A 25,141-nucleotide genomic window follows, 5' to 3' on the forward strand; every position below is an offset into this window, starting at 1 on the left:
TTCTTCTTTTTATTACTGGGGCAATCTTTAATGAGATGATTTACAGCTCCACACCCAAAGCATTTTCTTACATTGAACACCCTTGTGTAATCCTGGCTTCTCACAGCTTCTTTAGCCTTTCCTGTAGTAGCTACTTGATGGTCTTCTTTGCAGGATGACTCAAAATCTAGTCTCATTTCCTACTCGTAAAGCCTCTAAAACCCATAATCAAGGGTTCTAGCCTTATCAGCCACATTTTGCATATCATAACAGAAATTGTCCCAATCCGTGGATAACGAAGAAATTAAAATATATGCTTTGTTTTCTTCAGTATAACACATACCCCTTTCTTCCAAGTTCATGAACAGAGACCTTATCTGCTGCAGGTGGTTTGTAATCCTTTCCTGCTTCTGAAGTTTTAAATTGTATAACATCCTAGTCAGCAAAACTTTCATGCCTGCTGACTGGCTCAGGTAAATTTCCTTTAGGCTTTGCCAACACTCAGCAGCTGTTTGGGCGTGCCTTATATATGGCAGTTGGCAGTCCTCTAATGCCAATATGATAGAAGCCTTTGCACACAGATCTGTCATCAATTTGTCAGCATCATCTTCTTCTTTGTCTGGGGGATTCTCCACTACCTGGAGACACAAATTTTGTCTTAACAGGTTTTTTTTTTCATTTTATATGACCATGTGGCATAATTGCTGGCATTCATTCTTTGAAAAGTCAGTCCACTTGTTTGAAATGCCATTGCCATATTTCTTCAGCTTCATTATGGTCTGTACTGGGCTAAACTGTATTATACTGGTCTATACTGGGCCTATAACCTTTGATAGGTGAGTGGGCTTAATAACCAAAGACCCTCCCCATAAATGTACAGCAGAACAACTCAGCAGCAGCAGCATGACCCAGCACAAGTAGCCCAAAGCGATAAAAGAACAAAAAGGCACATACCAATGTTATATCTTCCGAAGGAGGCTTTTCTTTGTTGTAAAATAATATAGTTGACTATTTACACTAACAAGGTTTCCGCAACACGAATAAACAAATACATAGCTTTATACACACAGCAGTCTTTATATACTGGAGCTCCACACACGAGGCTTTACTCTCATACAGACGCCTCCTCACACAGACCGATAAGTTCCCTCACTGAGGCAAAACTAACTCTTACAAGCTTCAGCCTATACACTCTCCTCAGGGTGACACCAGCCCTTGCCTGCTAATTCTAACAGGCTTCAGCTTAACTCTTTCAATGTTTGATTCACACTTTTGTAATCAAAAATACTTAGTTAATATTTAATATTTCTGACATAACTCACATTTATTCCTACAGAATTCCTTTGGTTAGTTTTCACCCAATTGTCCAATCTGTTAATGTCATTTTGTATTCTGAGCTTGTCCTCTGACAAATTTGAAAAAAATAAATTTGAAAATTCTATTTAAGTCATGGTTGATATACAGATAATCAAGTCTTTAACATAAAGATTTAGTGTGCAGTAAGTCAGAGGAAAATAAATGAATTACAGAAAAAAATGCAACCATTAAATGAAAAACTTACATTCTTAGGCAACTAGCTTATGTTGATGCAGAAAGATTTAACAGCCCTCTGTTCCTCAGGATAGATCTCTGAAGGCTCAGGGGAGAGTATAATGTTAGGTGTCCAAGAAAAATCAAAGTGTAAAGATTATTTAAGGAAGAAAAGAAAACTATTGTACTTTCTGGCGTATAAGATGACTGGGCGTATATGACGACCCCCAACTTTTCAGGTTTATTTATTATTTATTTATTTAGAAGTTTTCTATACCGGCCTTCTCACCTCAACGAGGGACTCAGGTCGGTTTACAGCATATATGCAAATACAATAATATAGAAGTACAACAAATTGCAACGTCATTACATATTAAAATAGTACAATAAAAACATCATCATCACAATTACCTAAGCCAAGTCATCAATCCAGTCAGTTAAAATATACAGTTTGGCATATACCCACCATATAAGACTATCCTTCTTCCAATGTCCTTTCCCCAAAACTTTCTTCATTCCAGGCTTGAGGGCGGTCTTCTGTGGGAGGCTCATGGCGAGGCAGAGCCAACACCAGGCGGGCGGCGATGGGGACAGCCCAGTGAGCCACCACCCCTGGCCAGTCTCTATGGCAATGTGGCCTGTCGCTCCTCCTCCCCGCGCCCTCCCTCCGCCCTCCTCCTCCTCTGGCCACACCGCTCAGGGATGTTTTTGAAAACTTTGAAAATTCCCCAAAAATCCATGGATAAGTGAAACATTCTGAAACTTGATGGGCTGATAGTGGTATGTGTTCTGCCATTGTAGCAAGTTTCACCCCAAATAGCTGTAAAAATCAGGGAGAAAGGAGCCCCTGAAATTTCCCCACTTGCGCTTTTACTATAACAAACAAGTAATTAAATTTCATTACTCTCATTATAGTAATGAAATTTTCACCAACTATACTTTTAGAAACACGTTAGAAATGAAACGCCAGCGCCCCCTAATTTTGTAATTAGTTTTGAAACAATTTTTTCATCGATCACACAGCCCTCCTGTATAGCTAGTGGAACCAGTTCTGTATAAGTGGAACAAATAAAGTTCAGACTAAAGAGTGAAAGGATCTCCTTAGAGTGATTAAAGCTTTGCAAGCAATGGAAAACCTGGCCCACCCAAAAAATATTGGAAGAACAAAATGAATCTGAAAGTAGTGTTTCTTTCATGTTGTATTTCAGAAACCTTTTTGCACAGTAAAAGGCATCTCTTTTCAAAAAGGATTGTATGTGGCAAGGAGAACAAGCTAAAGATCCAAACACACTAAAACAAACAGAAAATGCTATCAAAATATGAAAATGAACAAAATATAAAATTGAATGAAAAAGGAGGGAAGATAGCAACAGACCCTTCTCCAGGTGTGCAGCTGTTTCTTAATCCACTAGTCTCCCTAATTGCCCTGCATTCTTATTAGTCTCTTTAGTCTCATAAATAAAATTTGGTCCTGTTTTGAAAGACAGCAAGGTGACTAGAAACATCGTCTTTCCTCTTTGCTGCCCGGAAGTGGCATTCCTCATCCGAGGACAAATAATACAATTGATGCTTTTTAGTTGAATTCTAGACATAAAGCAGTTGAAAGTATTCAAACTCGAGTTTTTCTACAGAATTATAGTCCATTCCCACCTCCCTATCCTTTAAACACAGAGAAACATGGTTTGAATTAATGCACAATTGATTGAAGGCAGGTGAAATAACTGCCTCACACAGGAAATACAATTCACTGCTGTAAGATTTGGAAATCGCCATTAACCCAAAGTGCTTGAAAGGAGGATTATAAAAAAAATCAAGAAAGTTGTATCTGTCAGTATATGTCTATCAGGATTCTGGACTAGAAGGAGTTTTATCTAAATCAGACAATTATGGTGCTCTTTCGTTCCTCTCTTCTTAACAGATAGTGAGATTGGAGGAGGCGAATAGTAGGTGGAGCTGGAGTACTTATAGTTGAGAACTTCCCTAGAACAAAGCGGCAGTGGAAGTCTATTGGATTATTATTCCAAATATATATTTCTTTCTTTTCTAAGAATCCTAAGAATCATGCAAGTATTGTACAGACAAACATAGATAGGAAAATATAAGTAGGGAAACATAATATCCTGGTATACCTTTTAATGCATTACACCTTTTATACAACTACTCTATGTAACAATTTCTGCAACCTTTCAGGTTTCAAGATGTTTAAAGTGATTAGGGGCCCTTCCATACAGCCCTATATCCCAGAATATGAAGGCAGAAAATCCCACATTATCTGCTTTGAACTGGGTTATTTGAGTCCACACTCAGATAATGTGGGATTTTCTGCCTTGATATTCTGGGATATAGGACTTGTGGAAGGGCCCTAGAAGAAAATCATAAGAAAAGAAAGCCTAGCAGCTAAAACTCGTGTACAGATATTGTAAAGGTAATAGAAACATTTAAATAACCTCGGTGAATTCAAAAAGTGCATGCTGCACACATAAAACCAACATGCATCATCAGATTTGTAGTTCACTTTAATATTTAAACTGCTCAGTAGCTTTGGTCTCTTTTAGGTAAGTTTTCATTGTCATTTTTCTCATTATGCGCAGGAATGTTTTCAGTTTATACTGCCAGCCCTACCTCATGCCATTGACCTTTTGCGGGATGCCATTGTAAAAGTAAAAGAGGTGCATGATGAACTTGAAGATCTACCTTCACCGCCACCACCTCTTTCTCCTCCTCCAACCATCAGCCCACACAAGCAAACAGAAGACAAAGGTGTACAGTGTGAGGAAGAGGAGGAAGAGAAAAAAGATAGTGGAGTTGCTTCAACAGAGGATAGTTCCTCCTCGCATATAACTGCTGCAGCCATTGCAGCTAAGGTGAGTTGAGGTCCTGTGTAAAGAGGCACATGAGTTTCTATCTCAGGTACTTTCTTTGAACAGCTTGTTACCTTTCAGAAACACATGATTTATCATTCTGTAAATACAGTGGTAAAAGAGCGGGGTATTTAATCACAATTCAGTTTTCTGTATCATGTGTATTTTCTTTCATTTCTTCCACTTTATATCAAACATTACAATAAATACTAGGACAAGAGAGAGGCAGTTCTCCTCAAATAAAGGCAGTCTCTCATTTCTGTCAGTTCCGCTCTGCACCGGCAGCATCCATGCTGCATCAGACACAATACCAGAGGCCTATTCAGTCATCAAGAATTACTTTTCAGTTGGTTCCAAGGGCTATACTAAAGAGAAAAGAGATAGGAAGTCTCTCTCATCAAAATTCAAGCCAACACTTTTATTTCTAAGCACCCACCATTTTGCAGTATAACAGATCCTTTAAGTCAGGGGTCCTCAAACTTTTTAAACAGAAGGCCAGGTCACAGTCCCTCAAACTGTTGGAGGGCCAGATTATAATTTGAAAAAAAACATGAATGAATTCCTATGCACACTGCACATATCTTATTTGTAGTGCAAAAAAAAAACACTTTAAAACAATACAATAATTAAAATGAAGAACAATTTTAACAAATATAAACCTATTAGTATTTCAATGGTAAATGTGGGCCTGCTTTTGGCTGATGAGATAGGATTGTTGTTTTTGTTGTTTACTTTCAAGTCATTTCGGACTTAGGTTGACCCTGAACGAGGACCGGGTAAATAACCTTGGAGGGCCGTATCCAGCCCCCGGGCCTTAGTTTGAGGACCCCTGCTTTCAGTGCTAACTTTAAAAACTTTTGAACACTCAGATCTCTTGGACTGTTGTTCCACGATCTGTCACCGTTTGCCATACTAGCTAGGGCTTCTAGAAACAAAAGTAAAATTGTATTTTCTAATGCAGATGATGTAGAAATATTTCCAGAGCCACTATACTGCTCTAATCTTTTATTTGGTTAAAAAAAAAAGTTGAAGTTTCCCTTATTATATCTGCTGCAGCAAAGATTGTGCTTTTACATACTTGTTTCAAATGAGCCCAGAACATGTCTGGGTGTCATTCTGTTGGAAATTGCATTCCTTTGCTATCTCTATGAGAAAATAATGTTTGTAAATGTTGGCATTCATACATAGTCTGAGTCAAACTTTGTTTGAGCCTCAATAACCTAGAATTGAATCCTATATTCTCAGCCAGAGTTTAGAAGTATGACACTATGTAACATGATATTTGTTCCTGGGTTATCAATGTCATTTCCTAATTCTATCATAAATACATGGGAAAAGTTTATTAAACTACAGAAACTTTGTTTTTGAGGAATATCCTACAGCACATTTTGCTGTAGTTTTTCAATGAATATCTCATAGAGTTGCAACCAATTCAACAGAGTTTGTAGCACCCCCAAAAACAAAGTTTTGGGAATATTACAACTTCTTTCAAAATAAGTACTGCACAGTTAAACAGGAAATAACACTTTTAAACCAAGAACAGTTTTTTTTTCCAAATTTTGTTACATAGTGTCATTCTATGAATATCTACTCAGAAGTAAATAATAGAGATGTGAGTTCAATGAGATTTGGGGTAGTTCTAGACAGGCAAAAGATCTCTTGGGATGGAGGCCACACAGCTGGCCTAAACCCCGGGATTTTGTAGGGGGGTGTCCAGATACTCACCCCTGCTGATCTGAGACAAGCAGGGGTGGGCATCATGGGCACCGGCAGCCTTCCCCCTTCCCCCTGCACTTACTGGGAGAAGACTTGGACAGGCCTGAAGCCTTTCTCCGTTTCTCCTCTCTCCCTTGGAAGAGCCAAAAGAGGGCTTTGGGTAGGGGAGGGAGGATTTCTGCCCCTTGTTGGATCTTCCAGGGAGGAGGAAGAGAGACAAAGGCTTCAGGCCTATTTCTAATGAAACTCCAGTAAGTTGAGGAGGGGGGAGGAGCCAGGGAGGGAGTCCAGACAGGTGGAAGGGAAGGAAAACACACATTTTTGAAATGCAGTCTCTCTCTCTCTCACACACACACACACACACACACACACACACACACACATGAAGATGGGGTTCTGAGGTTTTCCTCCTTTATAGCTCTTCCTCCTGTGTTTTCAGGGAACGTCATTTGGCCACCCTCTAGTTTGAACTGGGAGCTTTTGGGATAAAGGTACTGTAAGGATGGACCCCTATATGCAGTTAAGCATAAGATTGCAGATTTCAGAAGCCATGTAGGGTTAGGTTAGGCATTCCCCGAGGGTATCATGAGGATCTCCAACTAGGGCTAGGAAATAGTCCTGTCTGTCAAATGATGAGAAGTAGATATTACTGGACTGTCTAGTGTGGTGGCCTGTCTCCGTATATGGTCTCTTTATCTATTCCTGTACTTTGCCGGTGAGTGCAGAATTAACCCTTCTGTGGAGACAGGTGGAGATTCTGTGCATAGGACACTACAATACCTAGCTAGGACTAATATAATGTTAGCCATTTGTCTCCTGGAATGTTTCAAAATATACATGAAAAACATTAAAAGCAGAAAATACCTGAGGTTTAAACTGGCTGTGCTCATTTGAACACTGGACATTTAGGTATTCCACCTTTTCTCACCCAGGTTTCCTCTGTGTCATTTTGCTTGTTTAGTTTCATGTTGTCCAGTCATCATATTCATAGTTGTTATGTATTGTACGTTAGAAGCATCCATCCTACATCGGTTCTGCTGCTTTCATGGCAAAAGGTGAACATCCCATTCCTGGTCTCATCTGTTATTCCCATCACTCAGCAGGCAGTGCAGGAGAACCGGTAAGACACACCTACCAGAAGATTTTGCATGAATATCTGCCAACATGCTGGCTGCCTTCTCTCTGTGTATAACAAGAAAATATAGCTGTTTGTTTTATTCCCACTGTACTTACCTGTTTTCTGAGCAAAGAAGTCCCAAATTACTACTTTATACACTTTTTTCAATTGTGTAGCATATAAGATTATTTCTTATAGGCTTGAAATAGTAATTTAAAGGTTTTTTGTTGCTACTTGTTTGAAGCCTTGTGTTACAGGCAGATATTTCTGGTAGATGCTGTTACTGATTATCCATCACTAATATTTCCTTACCGCTTACTAATCTTTTTCTAGTTCTGCTGTGAGCTGTTTTTTGCTTGCTTTACCTCACTACTTTCTTTTGTATGTATGGCAGCACCCTCTTCCCAAATAAACAGTGCATTAAGGTGTTAAAGTTTATGAACATTTTCACTTAGTCAAGTGTAAAAATCCCCATGCTGCAGCAAATAATAATTTCATCACATTACTGTTGGAATCCGAATAATATAATCCTTTTAACCTGGAAAATCGGCATCTAATGGTATTAGGAAGCATCCCCTTGTATCCACTATCTACTCCCAATCATATATGGTGAGATATAATGTGATGGAAGAAACAGCCGGAAAGTAGGGGGCTTCCTTCAGTTTGACCATTCCCTTTATACTTCATATATTCCAAGATGTCTGAGGAAAGAAAGCAGATTTCTTTTCACCTCATTGGCTTCTGGGAGGGATATGAATGAATAAAGGAGAAAAGGGGGAGGAAGGGAAGGCTTTCATTCCCAGAACTAGCCCCAGAGAAATGGGGAGGGGAATTCAGATGCAAGGTATAGCAAAAGTGTCTCCTTCTCTCTCATTTCCCAGCTATGCACCAATTTTCCCTTGGCATGGTATGCAGTAGGATAAAGTTAGCTGGAAAATTCCCATGGTAACACAAGTGTGATGTTCCTATTCTTCTTTTACCTGCATGCTCATTCAGCCAACAAACTTAATCAAGTGGAGGTTTCTTCTGCCTGTTTTTTCCTGTGGAGTAGAGATACATTATTTTCAGTGTAGTACAGCTCTAGTTTTTCTATACCTACACTTCATTATGATTTCCATATTCTTAAAGCAATGGAATTAACTGCTTTGTTTGCCCTCAATCAAGTTGTGGAATATTACAAACAACTTGAGGAACACAGAATGTGCTCTTTTATTTTTCTCTTCCTCATATACCTTTTCTCGTCTTCCTTAGCTTGTATTTTCCTTCCCATCCTTCCTTTTTCCATCCTTACTCCAGAAACTTTGTTTTTGTGGCTACCTCAAACTATGTTGAATTGGTTGAGACTTTATGAGGTATTCATTGAAAAAACTATAGCAATATGTGCTGCAGGATGTCCTACAAAAACAAAGTTTTTGCAGTTTAATATATCTTTTCCATGTTTTTATGATAGAACCAATTATAAAGTGACATTTATAACCCAGGGATAAAAATCTAGTTATCCATTGTAAGAGGCCACAAAACACACATGGACTGATTTGGTTTTAACCTGGGGAAAGCCGTTTAATGTGGCTGCACTCCAGGTTAGAATAACCTGAGAGGTAAACTCAAGGTAAACTCTCTGAAACCAAATCCAATGCCCAGTTACTGATTTAGAGAGTGAATCCATTTGTGTATGTTTAGTCAATCTCATCAGTAAAATTCTTCCTGTTGTGATGAAGCACATGGAGAAATACAAAACACATTTCAAGCAGCAAGAAAATCAAAGGTACCCAGGTGCATTGGAATCTTAAATTTTGTTAAAATTTAGAGATTATTGGCAAACACGTGACTCAATACTTCAGTATTTATTTATGTGGATGTTTCCTGTCCTAAGAATTAAAAGAATAATGCTTTGTGTATGTCATTCTATGGATATTTCTGGTATACGAATCAGCAGATTCCCTGCATTTAAATAAATGAATTCCTGTGTGCTTACATAGGTCTTTTGTATAGTAGAATCTGAATGTGAAATACAAGTAACGTTCACTTTCTTTTCTTTTTTTAGTTTTCATGCAATAGGATTTGCTTTCCCTATGAATTCCAAACATTTTTCCCTTTGGAAGTCATGAAGCTTGACTATAATAAATAATCTCCCAGCTCTCTAAGCAGTCTTTCTCCCTTTATTTATGTATATTTTCTGCCACAATATTGTTTCATGCTATATAATCATATTTTTGTTGTTGTTCTGCTCTGTTTGTTCTTGCCATCTTTTATATATCTACTGAGCAGGGACCTTATGACCTCAAAGCTCAGTGGAGAATGTACCCATTAGTGGAAAAGAGGGGGAAGGGTAGTGAGGAAAAATAAAGGGAGATGCTAGGCTTTTTCTTCACCCAGGGCACTGTACCAAATAAGCGTATAGAATAGATGTGGGAGGGAGTGAAGCTCCCTAAGAAAAATACTGTAGACACCAGTTCCTTTCATGATCTAATAGACCGTTTTGAAGGCTTTTATAGTGAAGTATGTAATTTGCTATTATTGAGCAAAAAATCTGAAGTATGCCTTATTCTCCATTCATTTGTATTAATCTGATGTCTTATTTCTTTTCATGCCCCTAAGGCTTAAAGAGTGCTTTCCTTTCAGTCTGTTTCCCTGTTTGTATCATTGTGCCCATTTTTTCCAGTTATCAGTGCATAACTCTACTGAGGTGCACTGCTCACTTTCTGAATTTTACCACTGAAGTTTCACTAGTTAACCTTACTCTTTATTTGATGGTAGAAGTAAAACTTTGGGTTTGAAAGATTATTAATAACAATTGCATAATTATATATCACTAATGAAATAAATAAAAAATAGTGGTGGCAACAATGGAAAAATCAAATATATAGGGAAAGTGTCAAAGGGATTATGTGCATTAAGAAATATATGTGTGTGTGTATATATGTGTGTGTGTATGTATATATATATCCAGCTAAATTTTCTAACCTAAACATCTGGATCTTATGCAAGTAAAGTTATTGAGGATCCAAGCCAGGCATCCTCAAACTGCGGCCCTCCAGCTGTTTGGGCCTCCAACTCCCGGAAGCCCTAGTGAGCTTCTTCAGTTGTCAAGAATTCTGGGAGTTGAAGGCCAAAACAGCAGGAGGGCCGCAGTTTGAGGATGCCTGATCCAAGCAATACTGTGTATATGTGAAATTTTTAAAAACCACATAGTGTAGTTTTACTTGTTCTGTGTTACAGTACTTTTAATTATGTTTCTCTACATCAGGTTAAGTCTGGACTGTTTAATGTGAAATTTGTAAAATAAATTGTGCAGGACTCCCATTATGCGATGCTACAGCATCCAGATGTTATAGGCAAATACTTTACTACTGCTACTATTACTGGTACTACTACTATTGTAAATGCTTTATTCATAAAACTATATAAATTGTGTTTCACTTATCTAATATTAATTTTGAAACAATCTGTGTTCATTTCTACACATAATTTTGAGGCATCCTCACAATTGGGAAAATAGTCCATTTGTCAAAGTTGGTTCTCTTGTATTTACATAAACATTTTTGGCAAGTCGAAGTACCTTCTATGGTGTTGGGAGGGGAGGAGGCGTCTTCTGATTGCAATTTTCTTGGAATAATACTTCTTTAGGAAAAAATGTGAGAAGGTTCACATGGAAGGCTATCAAAAATCTTCCTCTAGGAAAACTGGAGTGCAAGTGGGCAAATGAGCACTAGCCCAGACAGAGATTCCTTGGGGAAAGTGTATCCCCCACAGGAACTGGCCTTTTGCACCTTCCCCTCAGCAGTGATTCCAGGCGTAGCTCTTTGAAGCAGGATTTGGATAAGAAATATTTGTCAACTAAGATTTGAATTCAGGGGCCTCTAATGTTGTTTTCACCTCTCCAGAATAGATATGTTTATTGAATCTCTGTTCCAAATCCCAGCCTGGTGAATTTTGCTATAATTCCACCCCTTCAATAAGTAAATAAATGCTGATTGAATTTTGGACTCTTGAGATTTTCCTGGTGCTTTATATTTACAGGAAATGACAAAAAATCTTATAATGTTCTCATTATACCATTTGAAAGGAATTAACATTAGATTCATATTAATATTTTTTCCATGCTGTAGTGTTACACTAAGTTTCTGAGGTGAGATAGTAATGCAAATCAGCATTAGATGTTATTAGTGCTGCTTGGTAGTTTGAGCTGATGCTCTTCCATGGTGATCAGAGAAAAGAACCACCAGGAAGAGAGAAAATCCAGGAGTTCTTCAATCCTATGGTTGAAGGGGAGAATCCAAACCATATAACTGAAAACTCCTGGCTTTTCTCATTGCCTAGAGGATATTAATGACAGATCTGAAAGAATGATGGTATAAAAAGTTCTATTCTATTCCTTCGGCCTTAGATATTACTTTGCTGCTAGTGGTTTCCTGAATGCTGGATTTAATTTACACAGGTTAAAAAGCCTTAGAACCAATCTGAAGGATTTTTTTTTTCTATTCTGATTTTTCCTTGAGATCATATTTTGAGCCTTTATTCGCTTTTTCTTTCCTTTTGAGACTAAGCTAGGCAGTTGCCAATCAGCAACAGGGCTTAAGGACAGATAGAAGAATGAAGGGGGAATTACATTTTAATGTGCTTTAGGTCTGCTTATATAGATATTTAGTTGATTTATCAATCATTGTGGTTTATAGATGAAGTAACTATATTTTCATATTTAGATTCCAGATTCCATCATATCTCGTGGTGTTCAGGTGCTTCCACGAGACACAGCTTCACTTAGCACTACCCCTTCAGAATCTCCTCGTGCCCAGGCCACTTCTCGCCTCTCCACTGCTTCCTGCCCAACACCAAAAGTAAGTCCAATGCGTGTTCATCACTCAGAGGTGGGATGTCTAATGTATCTGCCTGATAAATGCTTTTGGATACTGAAGTCACGTACAAGGTTATACAGTTGAGAGTGAGAAATGAGTGAAAATTAATATAGTTGGCTTGTATATTTATTGCTACCTAAGCAACTGTGTGATAAAGGAAAGAGCAGGAAAGGTCTGCTCGTCTGTTGAACTAGTGCTGTTCTTTTGTTGAATTACTGCCAGACTATGTATCTAAAATTTCTTATATGTGAACTGCAACTTTATTTACATATTGATCATGAGAATCTGAATCCCTTGTGATGCTTCATTAACCTGGGAAAGTTCCAATAATCCTGCCCCAGAATAATAGAACTGGACTAATACTGATATGCAAACATCAGTGGCTCTGAACTATGACATGTTTCTGTCTTAGTCATATATTAACATTTTTAAACACTTTCAGATCAAATAGTTTTATCTTATTTTGGATACTTGCTGCCTTCTCTTTGGAAATTCTAAATTATATAGAAAGAAAGTTTTAATGCCAGCCTTTGAGACTTATTAGTCAGGATTTTTGATACTATTTAACAGCTAATATTATTTATGCAGGTAACCCAGTGTGTTTGGTATAAAAATCATCCAGACTGTATTTTTATAGCAAATAAGGAAAGTTAGGAAAGTATCATGATTTTTCAGAATATGAATTCTCAATCTGTGTTTAACTGGTGCTTTTGTTATCACAAAGCTTTTGTTCTAACATGTTTAGTATTACCATGTTTAATGGAAAACAAAGGTAGAAAAATCAGTGCTCACTTGAGCATTGTGTTTCTTGAAATGATTACAAGTGTCTAGCTATTAATTTTTAGCATATTTCATTAATTTCATCTCAAAAGCCATTGTGTAGTTTAGCCATTGACTATCTTTGCTTAAATGTTGTTCTACTTTTTATGTATTCTATGCCTTGACTAAAACAGACCAGCATTATTGCTAAATTGTATTTTATATTTTCTCTTGATGAGCCTTTACTTAAATATTTAAAATCTGTTTTTGTCATTGTGTATTTCCTGAAAAAGCATTTGCATACTTAAATATAATATCATTTGAAAGAAAGCCTAGAGATTTATCAAATGTGAATGTGTAAGATTAGTAAGAACTAGATGTAGGCTCAGTTCTTGGGGTCTGTGCCTTAATTTCTCTGTGTAGAAATTGTTTATAGAAGCTAAGTTTAAGCATAATATTAGTGTTTCTATTTTTTTGTCAATCACTTTTGTTAAAAGAAAAAAAAATCAAAGAGAAATGTTGAAACTGTGTATTAGCAGGTGATTAATGGCAAAGAGGATTCCATTAGGAAAGTACTTGAAATTACATGAAACTGAAGTTTATATAAAGTATATTTATTCTGAAGAGAAAGAATATCCATCGTTTTATTTTGGGGATTAATTCATGCAAACAAGATAAAATATTGGGTGGTTGAATGAGATCATAGAAATGTATTGCTAATCATCTTGTATGAATATTATTTCTCACTATATTATCAACTAAGAGTGTTTCAAAATAGGTTAAAATGGTTACCTTCAAGGATTTTTAAAACCTATGAATGCTTTGCAATTTGTTTAATCAAGCATATATTTTTCCTAATGCATATATGCTATTTAGTCCACATACAGAGCTATCCTAGGCTGAATCATACCACTGATCTTGACAACCTGGCAACAGACAGAGCTCTTTAGTTTCTCACTTCCTTCCATTGTTCAGTTGACCTTAGATCCTGGGCACAGTCTTGGATGGTCTACATGTAAAGTTTATAATATAGTTGTGGACTGAGGCCTCTCAAATTTTAAGGGTTTCATTTTCCCTTCACTCCAGTATTCAAGTTAACTTAAACTATATGTGCTATTTTCATGTACCAGCCACTTGTGAAAGTTCCCATATCTGTACAATACACAGCCAGCTGTCTTATGACCTCACCAAACATCCTGAGCTAGTTTGAAACCTCAATGCATATGTAAATGCAAAACCCAGAATGCAGTGCTAGGAGGATTAGTCAACAATGAGTGAGTGGCTATTAAATGTTGCCTTCTGTAACTTGGAAGTGGGAGTATGGGTATAGAAACTATATTTAGTATTTAGTGCAAGAATATCTGTGTTTTCAGATTCCTTATTGCAAAAATGTAAAATTAGAATTGGTCTGAATAAATCACCCTGCTCCTTTTTCTGGTAGTGATTTGAATATCCACAAAACTATATTTGTCTTGAACGTTTGTAAATTACTGCAATAGAGCTGTGAATTCTTTTATAATATAGTTTATCGTAGTGAATTGGCATTGTGTCTTTTGTAGTCTCCCTGCTTCATTGGCAGTTAATAAAAGGGCTTCAGTGAAAGATCCAGAAATCTCAGTAGTGATTAATTATATACTTTAAGATATTCTCTAAACCTTTATTGGTTAAAGGTGGTTTCTTCTGACAAGCCTAGGATTAGTTTTTAATTCTTTTGAAAGCCTTAGTGGTTTAGACGTATTTCTGTTAAACTCTGAATGCCTGGCTATCTGTATTGGTGGGTTTGCTTATTCTCTGACAAGTACTTAATTATCACTAGGTGGATCAGCACTATAATTCGGTGCTTAAAATTTGGGGTACAAGGAAGTAACCCAAAAGAATCATGAACTTATGAATTCTATGAAGTACTTCTGGGGTGTTAAAATATTTCTCTTTCTAACTCATTCTGAACTTTGAATAGATAGGTCTCATGTTCTTCTAAATGCAATTTTGTTCATTGAGATTTAAATAGTATGCTGACTGAATGCATACAAAATTATTACATCAGCAAGGTTTGATTTTTTTTCCTTTGGACTTTCATGCTCTTTTTAATAGAAAATATGTTAGTAAAATGTAATGCTTTTTATTTCAATATGTACAGCTGTTTAATGTATAAAAACTGAGAAAAAGAACTGCTTCTTGATGTATGGCACAAATATATGTAACTATTATTTTGTTATACTACTCTTTCTTCAAAATCACATCTTTTACTTTATTTTTTCATATTGTATATTATAGAACTCAATTTTCAGTAATTTATAGCCATTTATAATTCTGTGATGTAAAAAGATAAAATTAATCTTCATTATTTTTTTAAAGCCTGCTTTTAAGGGTATTGACTTGTTAATTTCACTCTGCTAAATTATTGAGTTTAATTTTATATTTCTACAATAGGAATTACATCATTAGTAATTTTAAGGGTCACTCAGTGGCAGCAATCCCTGCTTATTGCCCATAGATGGAAGATCACATGGAAAATTTTCAGTATGAACTAGGATGTGTGTGTGTAGCCAACAGCAGAGAGCAATATTTTCACAATGGTGGCAGCTGATTTTCTAATGAACAGTATTGTAGAATTAACTGTTCATTGATTCTGCTTCTGTCTGTTACCAGCTCCAGTTTACATTGGTTTCTCTTTCTCTTATCTTTTCCATACTTTGCAGTTGATTCGGACAAGCTATGTGGATCAAAACAAAATACCAAAGTCGATACTGATGTTAGGTTAAACTAGGTGAAACTACCCTTAAAAGACATCCTTAAAATCCATGTAAATATAATGAAATGAAATCTGAAATAAAATTGTATATTACAATGGTAGCTATCAACAAGAAATGTTTTCTAGGAAATAGTTTTGATAAATATCTGAAAGGCTTAAGCATTTCTAATAAAGCTTCTGATTTCCCATTCTGTTTATACAACTTTTAAGTCAATATAACTATACTTCAGTGAAACTAGGAAAAAAGAAAGAATAATGCTCATTTCAAATAAGCTTTTTTTCTTTACTGTTAAATATTTGCACTATAGCTTACTTATCTAATCCAAATGCTGTATCGAATTCTCATTTCGGCAAACATGATGTGGAATTTAATTTGCAGGAGATTAAATTTCACATTTTGTTCCTATCCTAATTTAGGGTATCAAATAAGGAATGGAGTTTGATTAAAAAAAATCAGTAACTAGGTCAAAAATTTCAGGCATTTTAAAAAGTACTTGTTAGTCATGCAGGATCATTATTTGCTGAGCACAAAGAGATGACCAGACAAGCAGCTGTACCATTGTGTACAAGCACAGAAAGAAGTGGTTTGTAGAGAAGAACTCTGTGGGAGAAATTCCAGTGATGTAAGTTGTATGTAGAAATGGCAGTCTACTGAACAGACACTTTTCTTGCCCATTATTCTTTATCACGTGTCCTCCCCCACCCCCCAAGTGGGTCTTTTGTATTAGTCCTTCTGAGCAACACTGCCAGTAGCTTTCTAGATATGTAATAAGCTTGCACGTTGTGGCTATAATAAAGGCAAAAAAAGCTAACTGCAGTGCTTTGCCATCTTAATGAAAAAGAATGCACTAGACATTAAGACTGAAAAAGTTCTACTTAGCATGTATCTTATTTACTTGCTATTAATTAAATTTGTTTTTGCTGCTCTTGTGAGTGAAACCTTTCATGTGTGTTAATTAAAATTAATATTTTTCAACAACATAGTCCAAGTTCCTTCTTGATTTCTTTAAGCCTATCTGCATTGTATATGATTAAAGTGTGTGTGAAATCTTTATGACAATAATAATTTCTACAGTTTATGGTTATATGATTATTAAAAACTATCCAGATATGTTTGTGACTTTATGAACTGTGTCCATATCATGTACAAGTCACTCTATGTTATACCATGCAAACGTAGCTGTACGTATAATGCCTTATATTAAAAAAATACTTATGTTTTAGTCTGCCTGGTGTTAATTTGGTAACTTCACAGGAAGGGGTACAATTATTACATAAGTGTAATTATTTTTAGAAAGATAAACTTTTCATTACAAAAAGCAGGTGAGCTTTTGCTAAACAAATGCTCACTATTTTGCAGGCTCATTTATTTCGGTGTTTACTGTGAAGATGTGTCCCACACCATGATGTTGGGATTTGTCCTATGTAGAGATTCATAGAATTGAAGTTTTAGAAGAATGAGGTGTTATTAAGTTTGCAGAACAAATTAAAAAAATTAAGTACTGTTGGGGTGCCATTTTAAAAGTCTGTGCCAAAAGAAAAATGGTTTAATCACAATTCTTGAACAGGAGCATGTACCAGAATACAGTGATGCATCATTTAACAAGGCTGATTTTTTTTGAGTGGGGGGGTCTTTTTTAACAGAAAATTTGATCCCAGAGACAAAAATCACGTGGAACGTATAGGTTTACATATGTACATCATTTAAAAAACCCAAAACAAAAAAGAGAGCAGTCCTACATGTTTACGCATACTTTTTTATTCAAAATTAATAGTATTCATGTGTGAAATGGAACAGTTAAGCCTTGCATAAATTACAAAAAAAAAAAAAACCCCACACATCCTGACTCTACTAGAGACCATATAAAGGTTTCTTCCGAAATCCCCCAGGGATTTTTTTTTTCTTTCGCCAGTCTCCACTTCCATTATTATTTCCGTTCTGGTAGCCAGCAATATAGATCTATCCTTTTTTTTAAAACATGCTGGGATGTTAGTGAACTACTGATCTGCTTATCTCTTTTCTCTTTTTTGCTTATGTTCAGTGAAGGATTTTGAAGTCAGCAGTTGTTGACCTTACCTATTGTAGGCCGGCACATGTGCCTACTGTAGGGCCATCTAAAACAGTTTTCCAGTTTGAGATTTATTGCACTACTTATTACAGACATATCCCAGCAACTCAGCATGGAAAGTCTCCATCTTCATCATACTCACAAGGTTCATGCTGCTAAAAATCTCCAACTGGAAAGGTATTATGTGTCCATAAAATACTTTGTCCAAAGAAGCTTCTTTGTCAGAGATTTGTTAACTGAATTCTGCCTGTATTGCTTCTTTAAAGCCTGTAGAGAAGATATTTTCCATAATCCACTTCAAAATACCGCACGTGAGTAACAGAACCTAGTCAAAGCAATTTCATTGGAAAAACAGTTGTTTTTTAAGGTGCACAAAGCAAAGCTTTTGAGGCCAGAAATTTAAATATTATTTAAATATAATTTAGCTCACTTTGATCAATTGTAAATAAGGATAGGCAGAATTCTTTCCTAGCCTTTTCTGAAGATTGTTGGTATTGCCCGATGGCCTCACATCCATATCCAAGTATAAACCAGGCTCAATCCTACTTAGCTTTCAAAATCAGAAAAGAGTAGGCATGCTCAGAGTGAAATAGTAGATATCACGATATTAACAGCATATCAAATACACAAAAGCTTAAAATACTTCCATGTCTGTTTACTCTTCATTCTATACTGCCACTGAGCCAGCAGAATTTATATCAGTTTTATACTGTTGGAAGGAACATTGTTTTCCCCTCTGTAATTCAATTTTCCCTCTGTAATTCAAACTGGACAAGACTAACAATACTGCTTTTCTTTATCTTGTTACATTGTTGTTTTAATCTAATTATATTTTTCTCCTAATCACTAGTTTTGTAGGCTTGTTTCTTAGTGTCTAAGGTTTCTTGAATAAATATAATTTAAAACAAATTTAAAACAGCTAGCATCTGAACTATTAGAATTGGTTCAAAATCTATTTTCAGCTTTTAGGTATAAAACTATAAATTAAGAATAGTATTTTCAAACTTTGCATATAATGCTACACAAATATTCCTGGAGGGGCAATTCAGCATACGCACAATTCACTCATAACATATAGAGACTCAGAATCTTATTAGATGTATTTGTCTTAGAAGACCTAACCCTTTCATTGAGGCTTAGGGCTTAACCTGCTTATTAAAGTTTTTATAATATCTAGGATTGATAACTTCAATGTGCTTTACGATAAGCTGCCCTTGAAGAGAATAACTTGCCTTCTGATTAATTTTAGGAGGTGAAAGCATAATCAACCAGTTCTACTGCAACAGCTCTCCCTCCTTAGTTTCCTTGCTTTACAGTGCTATTGCTTAACCTTTCAATCATTTTTCACCCATACTGCTTATAGATTAGGTCTTATGTTGCATATCTTTGTTAAATGAGATAGAAGTTATTGTGAGAGTCATGGAATAAATTTGAGATCTGAATTCTCAGCATGTTATTGTGCATCTTGAATTTTTTCCCCAATTTTCAATCCCTTTTTGGTAATGGTGATGGTGATGTTCACTGAACAGGTTCTACAAGTGTTTGCTAATAAAAAAGGAATCCATCCCACTATCATGGGAAATGAACTGACATACTTTATTTTGGTGTACTGTAGCCATGAAAATGTTCCAGTGCACCATGGCAAAACAAATGATGTCATCCTTGCTGTGCCTGAAAGCATTGATTTAGTAATACGTGTGTTTAAATGCATATGCCAGTACCTATCTATCTAAATGCCTATCTATCTAAATGGATACCAGATAAAGAAAACAAATTCCCATTTTGCTAAAGTAAACATTTGGCACTCCTTGACCTTTTGTACTGTTCAGTGGTTTTATTGTACATGGGAACAAGGAGCAAGCACATCCTCACACTTCTGAGGCAACCAGTCAACAGTCTTGTGCCTTGCGGTGTTGTGGTACAAAGAAGGTAGTAAAATATTGTCATAGTGCAGAATAACAGAATGTATTCCACTTGGGATTGTCTCCAACAAGCCCAACTCAATGAATAACACTAAAGTTTGTGAAACCCTGCAGTGTCTTCTGCATGAACAAAATTGTTCTTCACCTGCACAAGCATTCTCTTTCTTTTCTGCATATCATATTATGAACATGTTTTACATTGTTTATCAGTATTTTACTTTTTTGCAGACTAAATATAACTTTTCTAGCAAAGGCATTAGATGCTGCATTTTAGATTGTATTGTAGATTTTGGCATTCAAGTAGTCAAATTTCCCTCACATTCTATAAGTGTGCAATCAATGAGAAATAATTTTAGGAAATATGATCTACAAGAAAATACAGTCTTAAGAGCATGGCACATATTGTGTGTTTGCTTTAGATGCCAAAGGAGTTTAGAATAGCAGACCTGCATTCCTTGTTCCAGGGTCAATTACTCTGCTGACATCTGGAATTGTGCTATTTTCATTCATCTCCAGACTGCTAGTGTAAATTAGATGTATCCACTGTTTCCCAACAAGCCAGTGTTTGCATTCCCGTCAGTGTAGTTTTTCTTGTGTAGTCCCCTCAATAGCTTTCATGTTCCAATCTTTCCCCTTACCAAAACCAGTCATCCTAGTAGAAGTTTCAAAAGACCAGAGGAGACAAGAGGGGATCTTATTTGGGTTATACTAATTCAAGCCTATGCAAGCTCAAGAAGAAAATTACTGGCTTTCTGGTGCAGACCGGATGCATATCACACAATATAGCAAATCAAGGCCAAGGATTTAGTCTTACAGGTAAGCAACAATATGTTTATTTTTTTTCAGCTCCTTTGTTCCTAGGTATTGTCTGCTTCTATTGCCTATATGTGAACCATAAGCTTTTAAAGACATATACATTATAGAATTGTTAATTCTGGCTCAGTTCAATCTGTAGAACTGTAGGAAGGAACAAATAAGTGCAGGAGTCCACAGTTTAAGGAAGTTCCATGCCCTTCTTACTCTGTCTCTCGCTATAGTGAAAATAGGATGGTAGATTTAATATGTCTGATACTGTCAAATATAGAAATAGTAGATGGGTCGTGGTCGTTGCTTAAAGATAGTCACAGAAAGTAAAACTAGATTATAACTAGGCAAGGAGAGGTAGGTAGTAAATGAATTGTTGTTGTTGTTATATATGGGGTCAAGGACAAGAAATGCTCCTCCCTTTGCTGGAACAGAGCAATTTGCAAAGAGAGCTTGGGAAACTGGGGTATTTAAGACATAGCTAGGAGATCAAAGAGGTGTTGGTAGGATGCTTCAAATTTTCATACTGGATTCCCTTTGGCTGGGGAAGATAAAATCTACAGTAGAAAAATAGATTTTTGTTTAGTAATAAATCACTTCTTTTTGTACATAATTTTTGTTATGAATAGAGAAATAATTCATTAGATAATTTTAATATTTTAGTACTTTATACTTGCAGAGTTTATATCGTTACTGTTGTATTGTGCCTCCAAACGGATTTAAATTTCACTTTAAAAAAATGAGGCTAACATGCTATTCTACTTGGAAATAAATCTCAACAATAGTGTGTATTATCAGGTAAGTGGTGAACAATATCATAAATGAATAAGATTCTCTGCCCTTGCATGGGATACGTATTTAAACTTCATTTCATGTTCATTGCGTTTTCCTGTTAGCTCTGATGTCTTTACCTCTTTCCCTGATCTCGTTACCCCCTTTCTTTGCTTCCCAGTCCCCCCTTTTATTATTCCAGGATGCTATGCTAAATTGTTTGTTATAGGTTATTACTTGACTTTCAAGTTCACTTTTATAGCTTTCTTAATTTCTGTATCTAGGCACTTAACAAACATACTGTCTGATTTTTTTCGAAAGCAAAATAATACAGTAACCCTTTTCACTTCTGTATTATACTCATTTTCTCTTTTATCTGCTTTCACTTATCCACATAGTACTAATTTTTAACTGGAACATTTTTACAATAGCCCAGTTTTATACATGAGGAATTAAGGCACAGATATATTAAGCCACAGGTTCGAGGTTTCTGAAAAAAATTCATATTACATTGTTATATTGGAAGACCAGAGTCCACGCCTAATTATTTATTATTAGAAAATAAAAACATCTGGCTGGGTCAATCTTTTACTATGCTCAGCAAAAAAAAAAAGATTTTTAATTCCAATTTCAATTAATTGGAATTTTCTATGCTGCCAAAATCTCTCAGACTTTAAGATGAAGCTGTCCAAATTATGATATCATTCAGAAACTATTTTATTTGTTATCTTGCTCCTTCAAGTGGGAGCTTTTTTCCCATCCTCTGCCTGGTTCAAAATCTATATCATCTGGACTTCTGGCATATCCAATACATACAAATCTTTGGACACAAATTCTGTTTGCTAGGTTGATTTATCGTGCTTAGCAAACCCAAGATGATAAAATACAGATCCTGTGTTGTTGTATAGTATAAGTTTTAGCGTTGTACTCTTAAACTTTCTTCCTAGCAGTACGCAAGGTTGATAAGCAGAACTCTTTCTTTGTTCTTTTTTACACAGCACAGATTTACCTTGATGTAAGCAAGGAAAATAAAAGGGATAGTATTGAAATTAAATGTAAGACATGTCTTGGCTACTGTTAAGATGCTGTTGGTATGGCATTAAAATTTTCTGGCTGGGCAGCAAAATTATTTAATTGGGAACTAGGGTCAGTGGCAGTTATACTGAGTTTTTCTCACATGGGGCACATGTATATAATTCCAACAGTTATCACTGGTGAGCTGAGAGTTCAATCTTTAATACATGTCTCTAATTTATGTGCTTCATTTTTTTAAACTGTAGTGCACATTTATATCGTTGAAATGGCCAAAAGAAGAGACATCTGTCTTAATTTTGTATCAAGACATCATTCTTAATTAACCAGGTCCATATTAGAATGTCCTGTGGTACCTCTACTGTAAAAAAAAAGTTGATATAGAAATATAGCATACATGCTTTCAGTGCCATATCTTTGATATCACAAGGAGAAGAATTCAGAAAACTAGTCATGATGTGATCCAGAAATGAGAGTCTGTGTCCTTGTTCCCTAGAAGTGTGTCAGAAATTAATGTCTTGCATGCACTGCTAACTGACTGTGTGGAAATTTTTTTAAGTTCACTTTTTTCTTTATTCTTCTGTCTTTTTTACCATCTTCCCCCATTGTAGCAAATTAGACGCCCGGATGAAAGCAAAGGAGTTGCTAGTAGAGTTGGATCCCTCAAAGTAAATATGTTTCTAACTTTTATTTTGCAAGTTTTCTTCTATAGCCTACACTTTTCTTTGAGAGGGAGTGGGGAGGGAAGGCAGTGGGTGGGGCTTTTACATTTTTCACCATTTCATTGTTTTCAGTTCAGTGTTTTTATCACCGTTGGATCACACTTTGTTTGTTTCTGTGCTACACAAGTGCCACCATAATGCAGTTAGCTGAAAGCAAGTTGCCGAGTGATTGGCTCTGAATGTTTCCACTTATTCTGAATAGACTTATACCGTAAGGTGCCTGTAATTATTAATATTTCTCTGGCAGATGGCAGTGTAGCATGAATTTACCTTTTTGCTACATAGACAAGAAATCTAAAGCATGGTCTCCTTAAACATAGTTAATTGTTCTAAAGCTGGTTTATTTTCATTTCTTAAAATAGGATTAAGGGTACAAATATTTAGTTTTAAGTAGCGTTTGAAAGAACATACATTAAAACATATGATTTTCTTGTTTCAAACAAATTGGGGGGTTTTTTTGGTAGTGCTCTCAGTTTTCACTTCACCCTTTAAAACAGGCATGGGCAAACTTGAGCCCTCCAGGTGCTTTGGACTTCAACTCCCTGAGTTCCTAACAGCTGGTAGGCTGTTAGAAATTGTGGGAGTTAAAGTCCAAAACACATGGAGGGCTGAAGTTTGCTCATGCCTGCTTTAAAATATTGCTTGGGTATATAAATCAACTGAATTTATTATGTTTATGTTTCCAAAAGAACTTTGAGAAGGACAAGGAAAGAAGAGATTTGTGAGAATTTTCTAAATCATTGGTTCTCAAACTGTGGGTCCCCAGGTGCTTTGGCCTACAACTCCCAGAAAACCCACCCAGTTTACAAATTGTTAGGATTTCTGGGACTTGAAGGGCATAACATCTGGGGACCCACTGGTCGAGAACCACTGTTCTAAATAAACGCACCATTAGAAATCAATAGTAGCTCCCTTTATTGCTTTCTATATTAAATTAACAAACTGCACATATGTCTAATGTTTTAGCCCAGGCATGGGCAAACCTGGCCCTCCAGATGTTTTGGACTTCAACTCCCACAATTCACAACAGCCTAAGGCTGTTAGGAATTATGGGGGTTGAAGTCCAAAACACCTGGAGGGCCAAAGTTTGCCCATGTCTGTTTTAACCGAACCAGTTAACTGTCTAGGGCAGGGACCATAGTATGTCATGTTTGAATGAGACTTTAATATATCCTTTCTCATACAATCTACTATATGAAAACCATAAAATATGTGTCATGACCTAACTTACACAGTAAATATGTAGCAGTATTTGTGGCCTCTCACTTCTAATCTTTGCTGTATTTTATTTTTTCCACTTCAGTTCTCTTTTGCACCACATGGATCTTGATTCCTTTTCTTTTCTGCCTTTTCCTTGCCAATCCCGCCTTCTCAGTTTAAAAAAAAAAAACATTTTTTTTATTTGTGTGTGTGTGTGTGTGTGTCACTTTTATTCCAGGACAAGCCATCCTCTCTTTTCTCTTATTATTGGTATATGTAGCTGCTCTGTGTGAAAGTGAGCATAAACAAGGGGAACATGGAAATTGGTATTGTGCACCTATTTTCCATATGCAATTCCAGACAAATGGTTTCATAACAGAAAAAGACTGTTTTCTTTTATGTTTATTCCAATGATACTACCCCCCCCCCCCCCCCCACTGCATTTCTCACAATCTTTCTGTGAGGCTTAGTTATTCCGCCTGTAATTGCAATACAGTTAAGTGATATGTTGTGACAGTACAAGTGTCAATCCATTTTAAAGGAAAAGTAAATTTGAAATATTTCCCGGGTTGGGAATACCTCTGAATTTGCTATCAATCTGTATTGCAAAAAGTAGTACCTCTTCACCATAAGATGTATGCAACTTTTTGAAATGCATACTTTAATAAATATAGTCCTTTTGAACTCAGTGGCTTATATCCTAAATTAGGAGAATGGAAAGTATTGAACAGAAGGAAAGTTTAGGATCCCTTTCCATCTGTATCTATCTGAACCCTCTCAGCAACCTCAGGGTCCTTTCTGAGCAAATGATTGAAGAGCAGATAAGGGAGAAGGAAGTGGCCAAAAAATGAGTGTTCATAAACATTTCTGCTCAATTTTTGGTGATTCCATCCTCCTCCAGCAATCCCCTGTGAGTCTTTTCAGGGGCAGAAGTGCAACAGAGAGGATGGAATGATTGACTATCCTTTGTGAGTTTCCATTATCTTTAGATCCAGGCCAATTTACACTTTACAGCATGATGTAAATATTGAAAAAAAATGGCAATTCAGAG

General features: G+C 36.2%; 1 protein-coding gene across 29 annotated transcripts in view; it reads left to right on the top strand.

Annotated features, from left to right (window-relative positions):
• GPHN (gephyrin) overlaps positions 1–25,141 on the top strand; it is a 303,782-nt gene that overhangs the window by 204,562 nt on the left and 74,079 nt on the right. For 9 of the 29 annotated variants that reach the window (XM_067462787.1, XM_060762638.2, XM_060762663.2 and 6 more), the window contains 4 exons: positions 4,101–4,373; positions 7,099–7,206; positions 11,907–12,041; positions 22,780–22,836. In XM_067462787.1, the coding sequence (XP_067318888.1) occupies positions 4,101–4,373; positions 7,099–7,206; positions 11,907–12,041; positions 22,780–22,836 (573 nt within the window). The remainder of the gene's footprint in view (positions 1–4,100; positions 4,374–7,098; positions 7,207–11,906; positions 12,042–22,779; positions 22,837–25,141) is intronic. The other 20 variants (XM_060762719.2, XM_060762712.2, XM_060762772.2 and 17 more) reach the window with 4 other exon arrangements.

This window comes from Anolis sagrei, chromosome 1 (assembly GCF_037176765.1).
Source record: "Anolis sagrei isolate rAnoSag1 chromosome 1, rAnoSag1.mat, whole genome shotgun sequence".
Lineage (NCBI taxonomy): Eukaryota > Metazoa > Chordata > Lepidosauria > Squamata > Dactyloidae > Anolis > Anolis sagrei.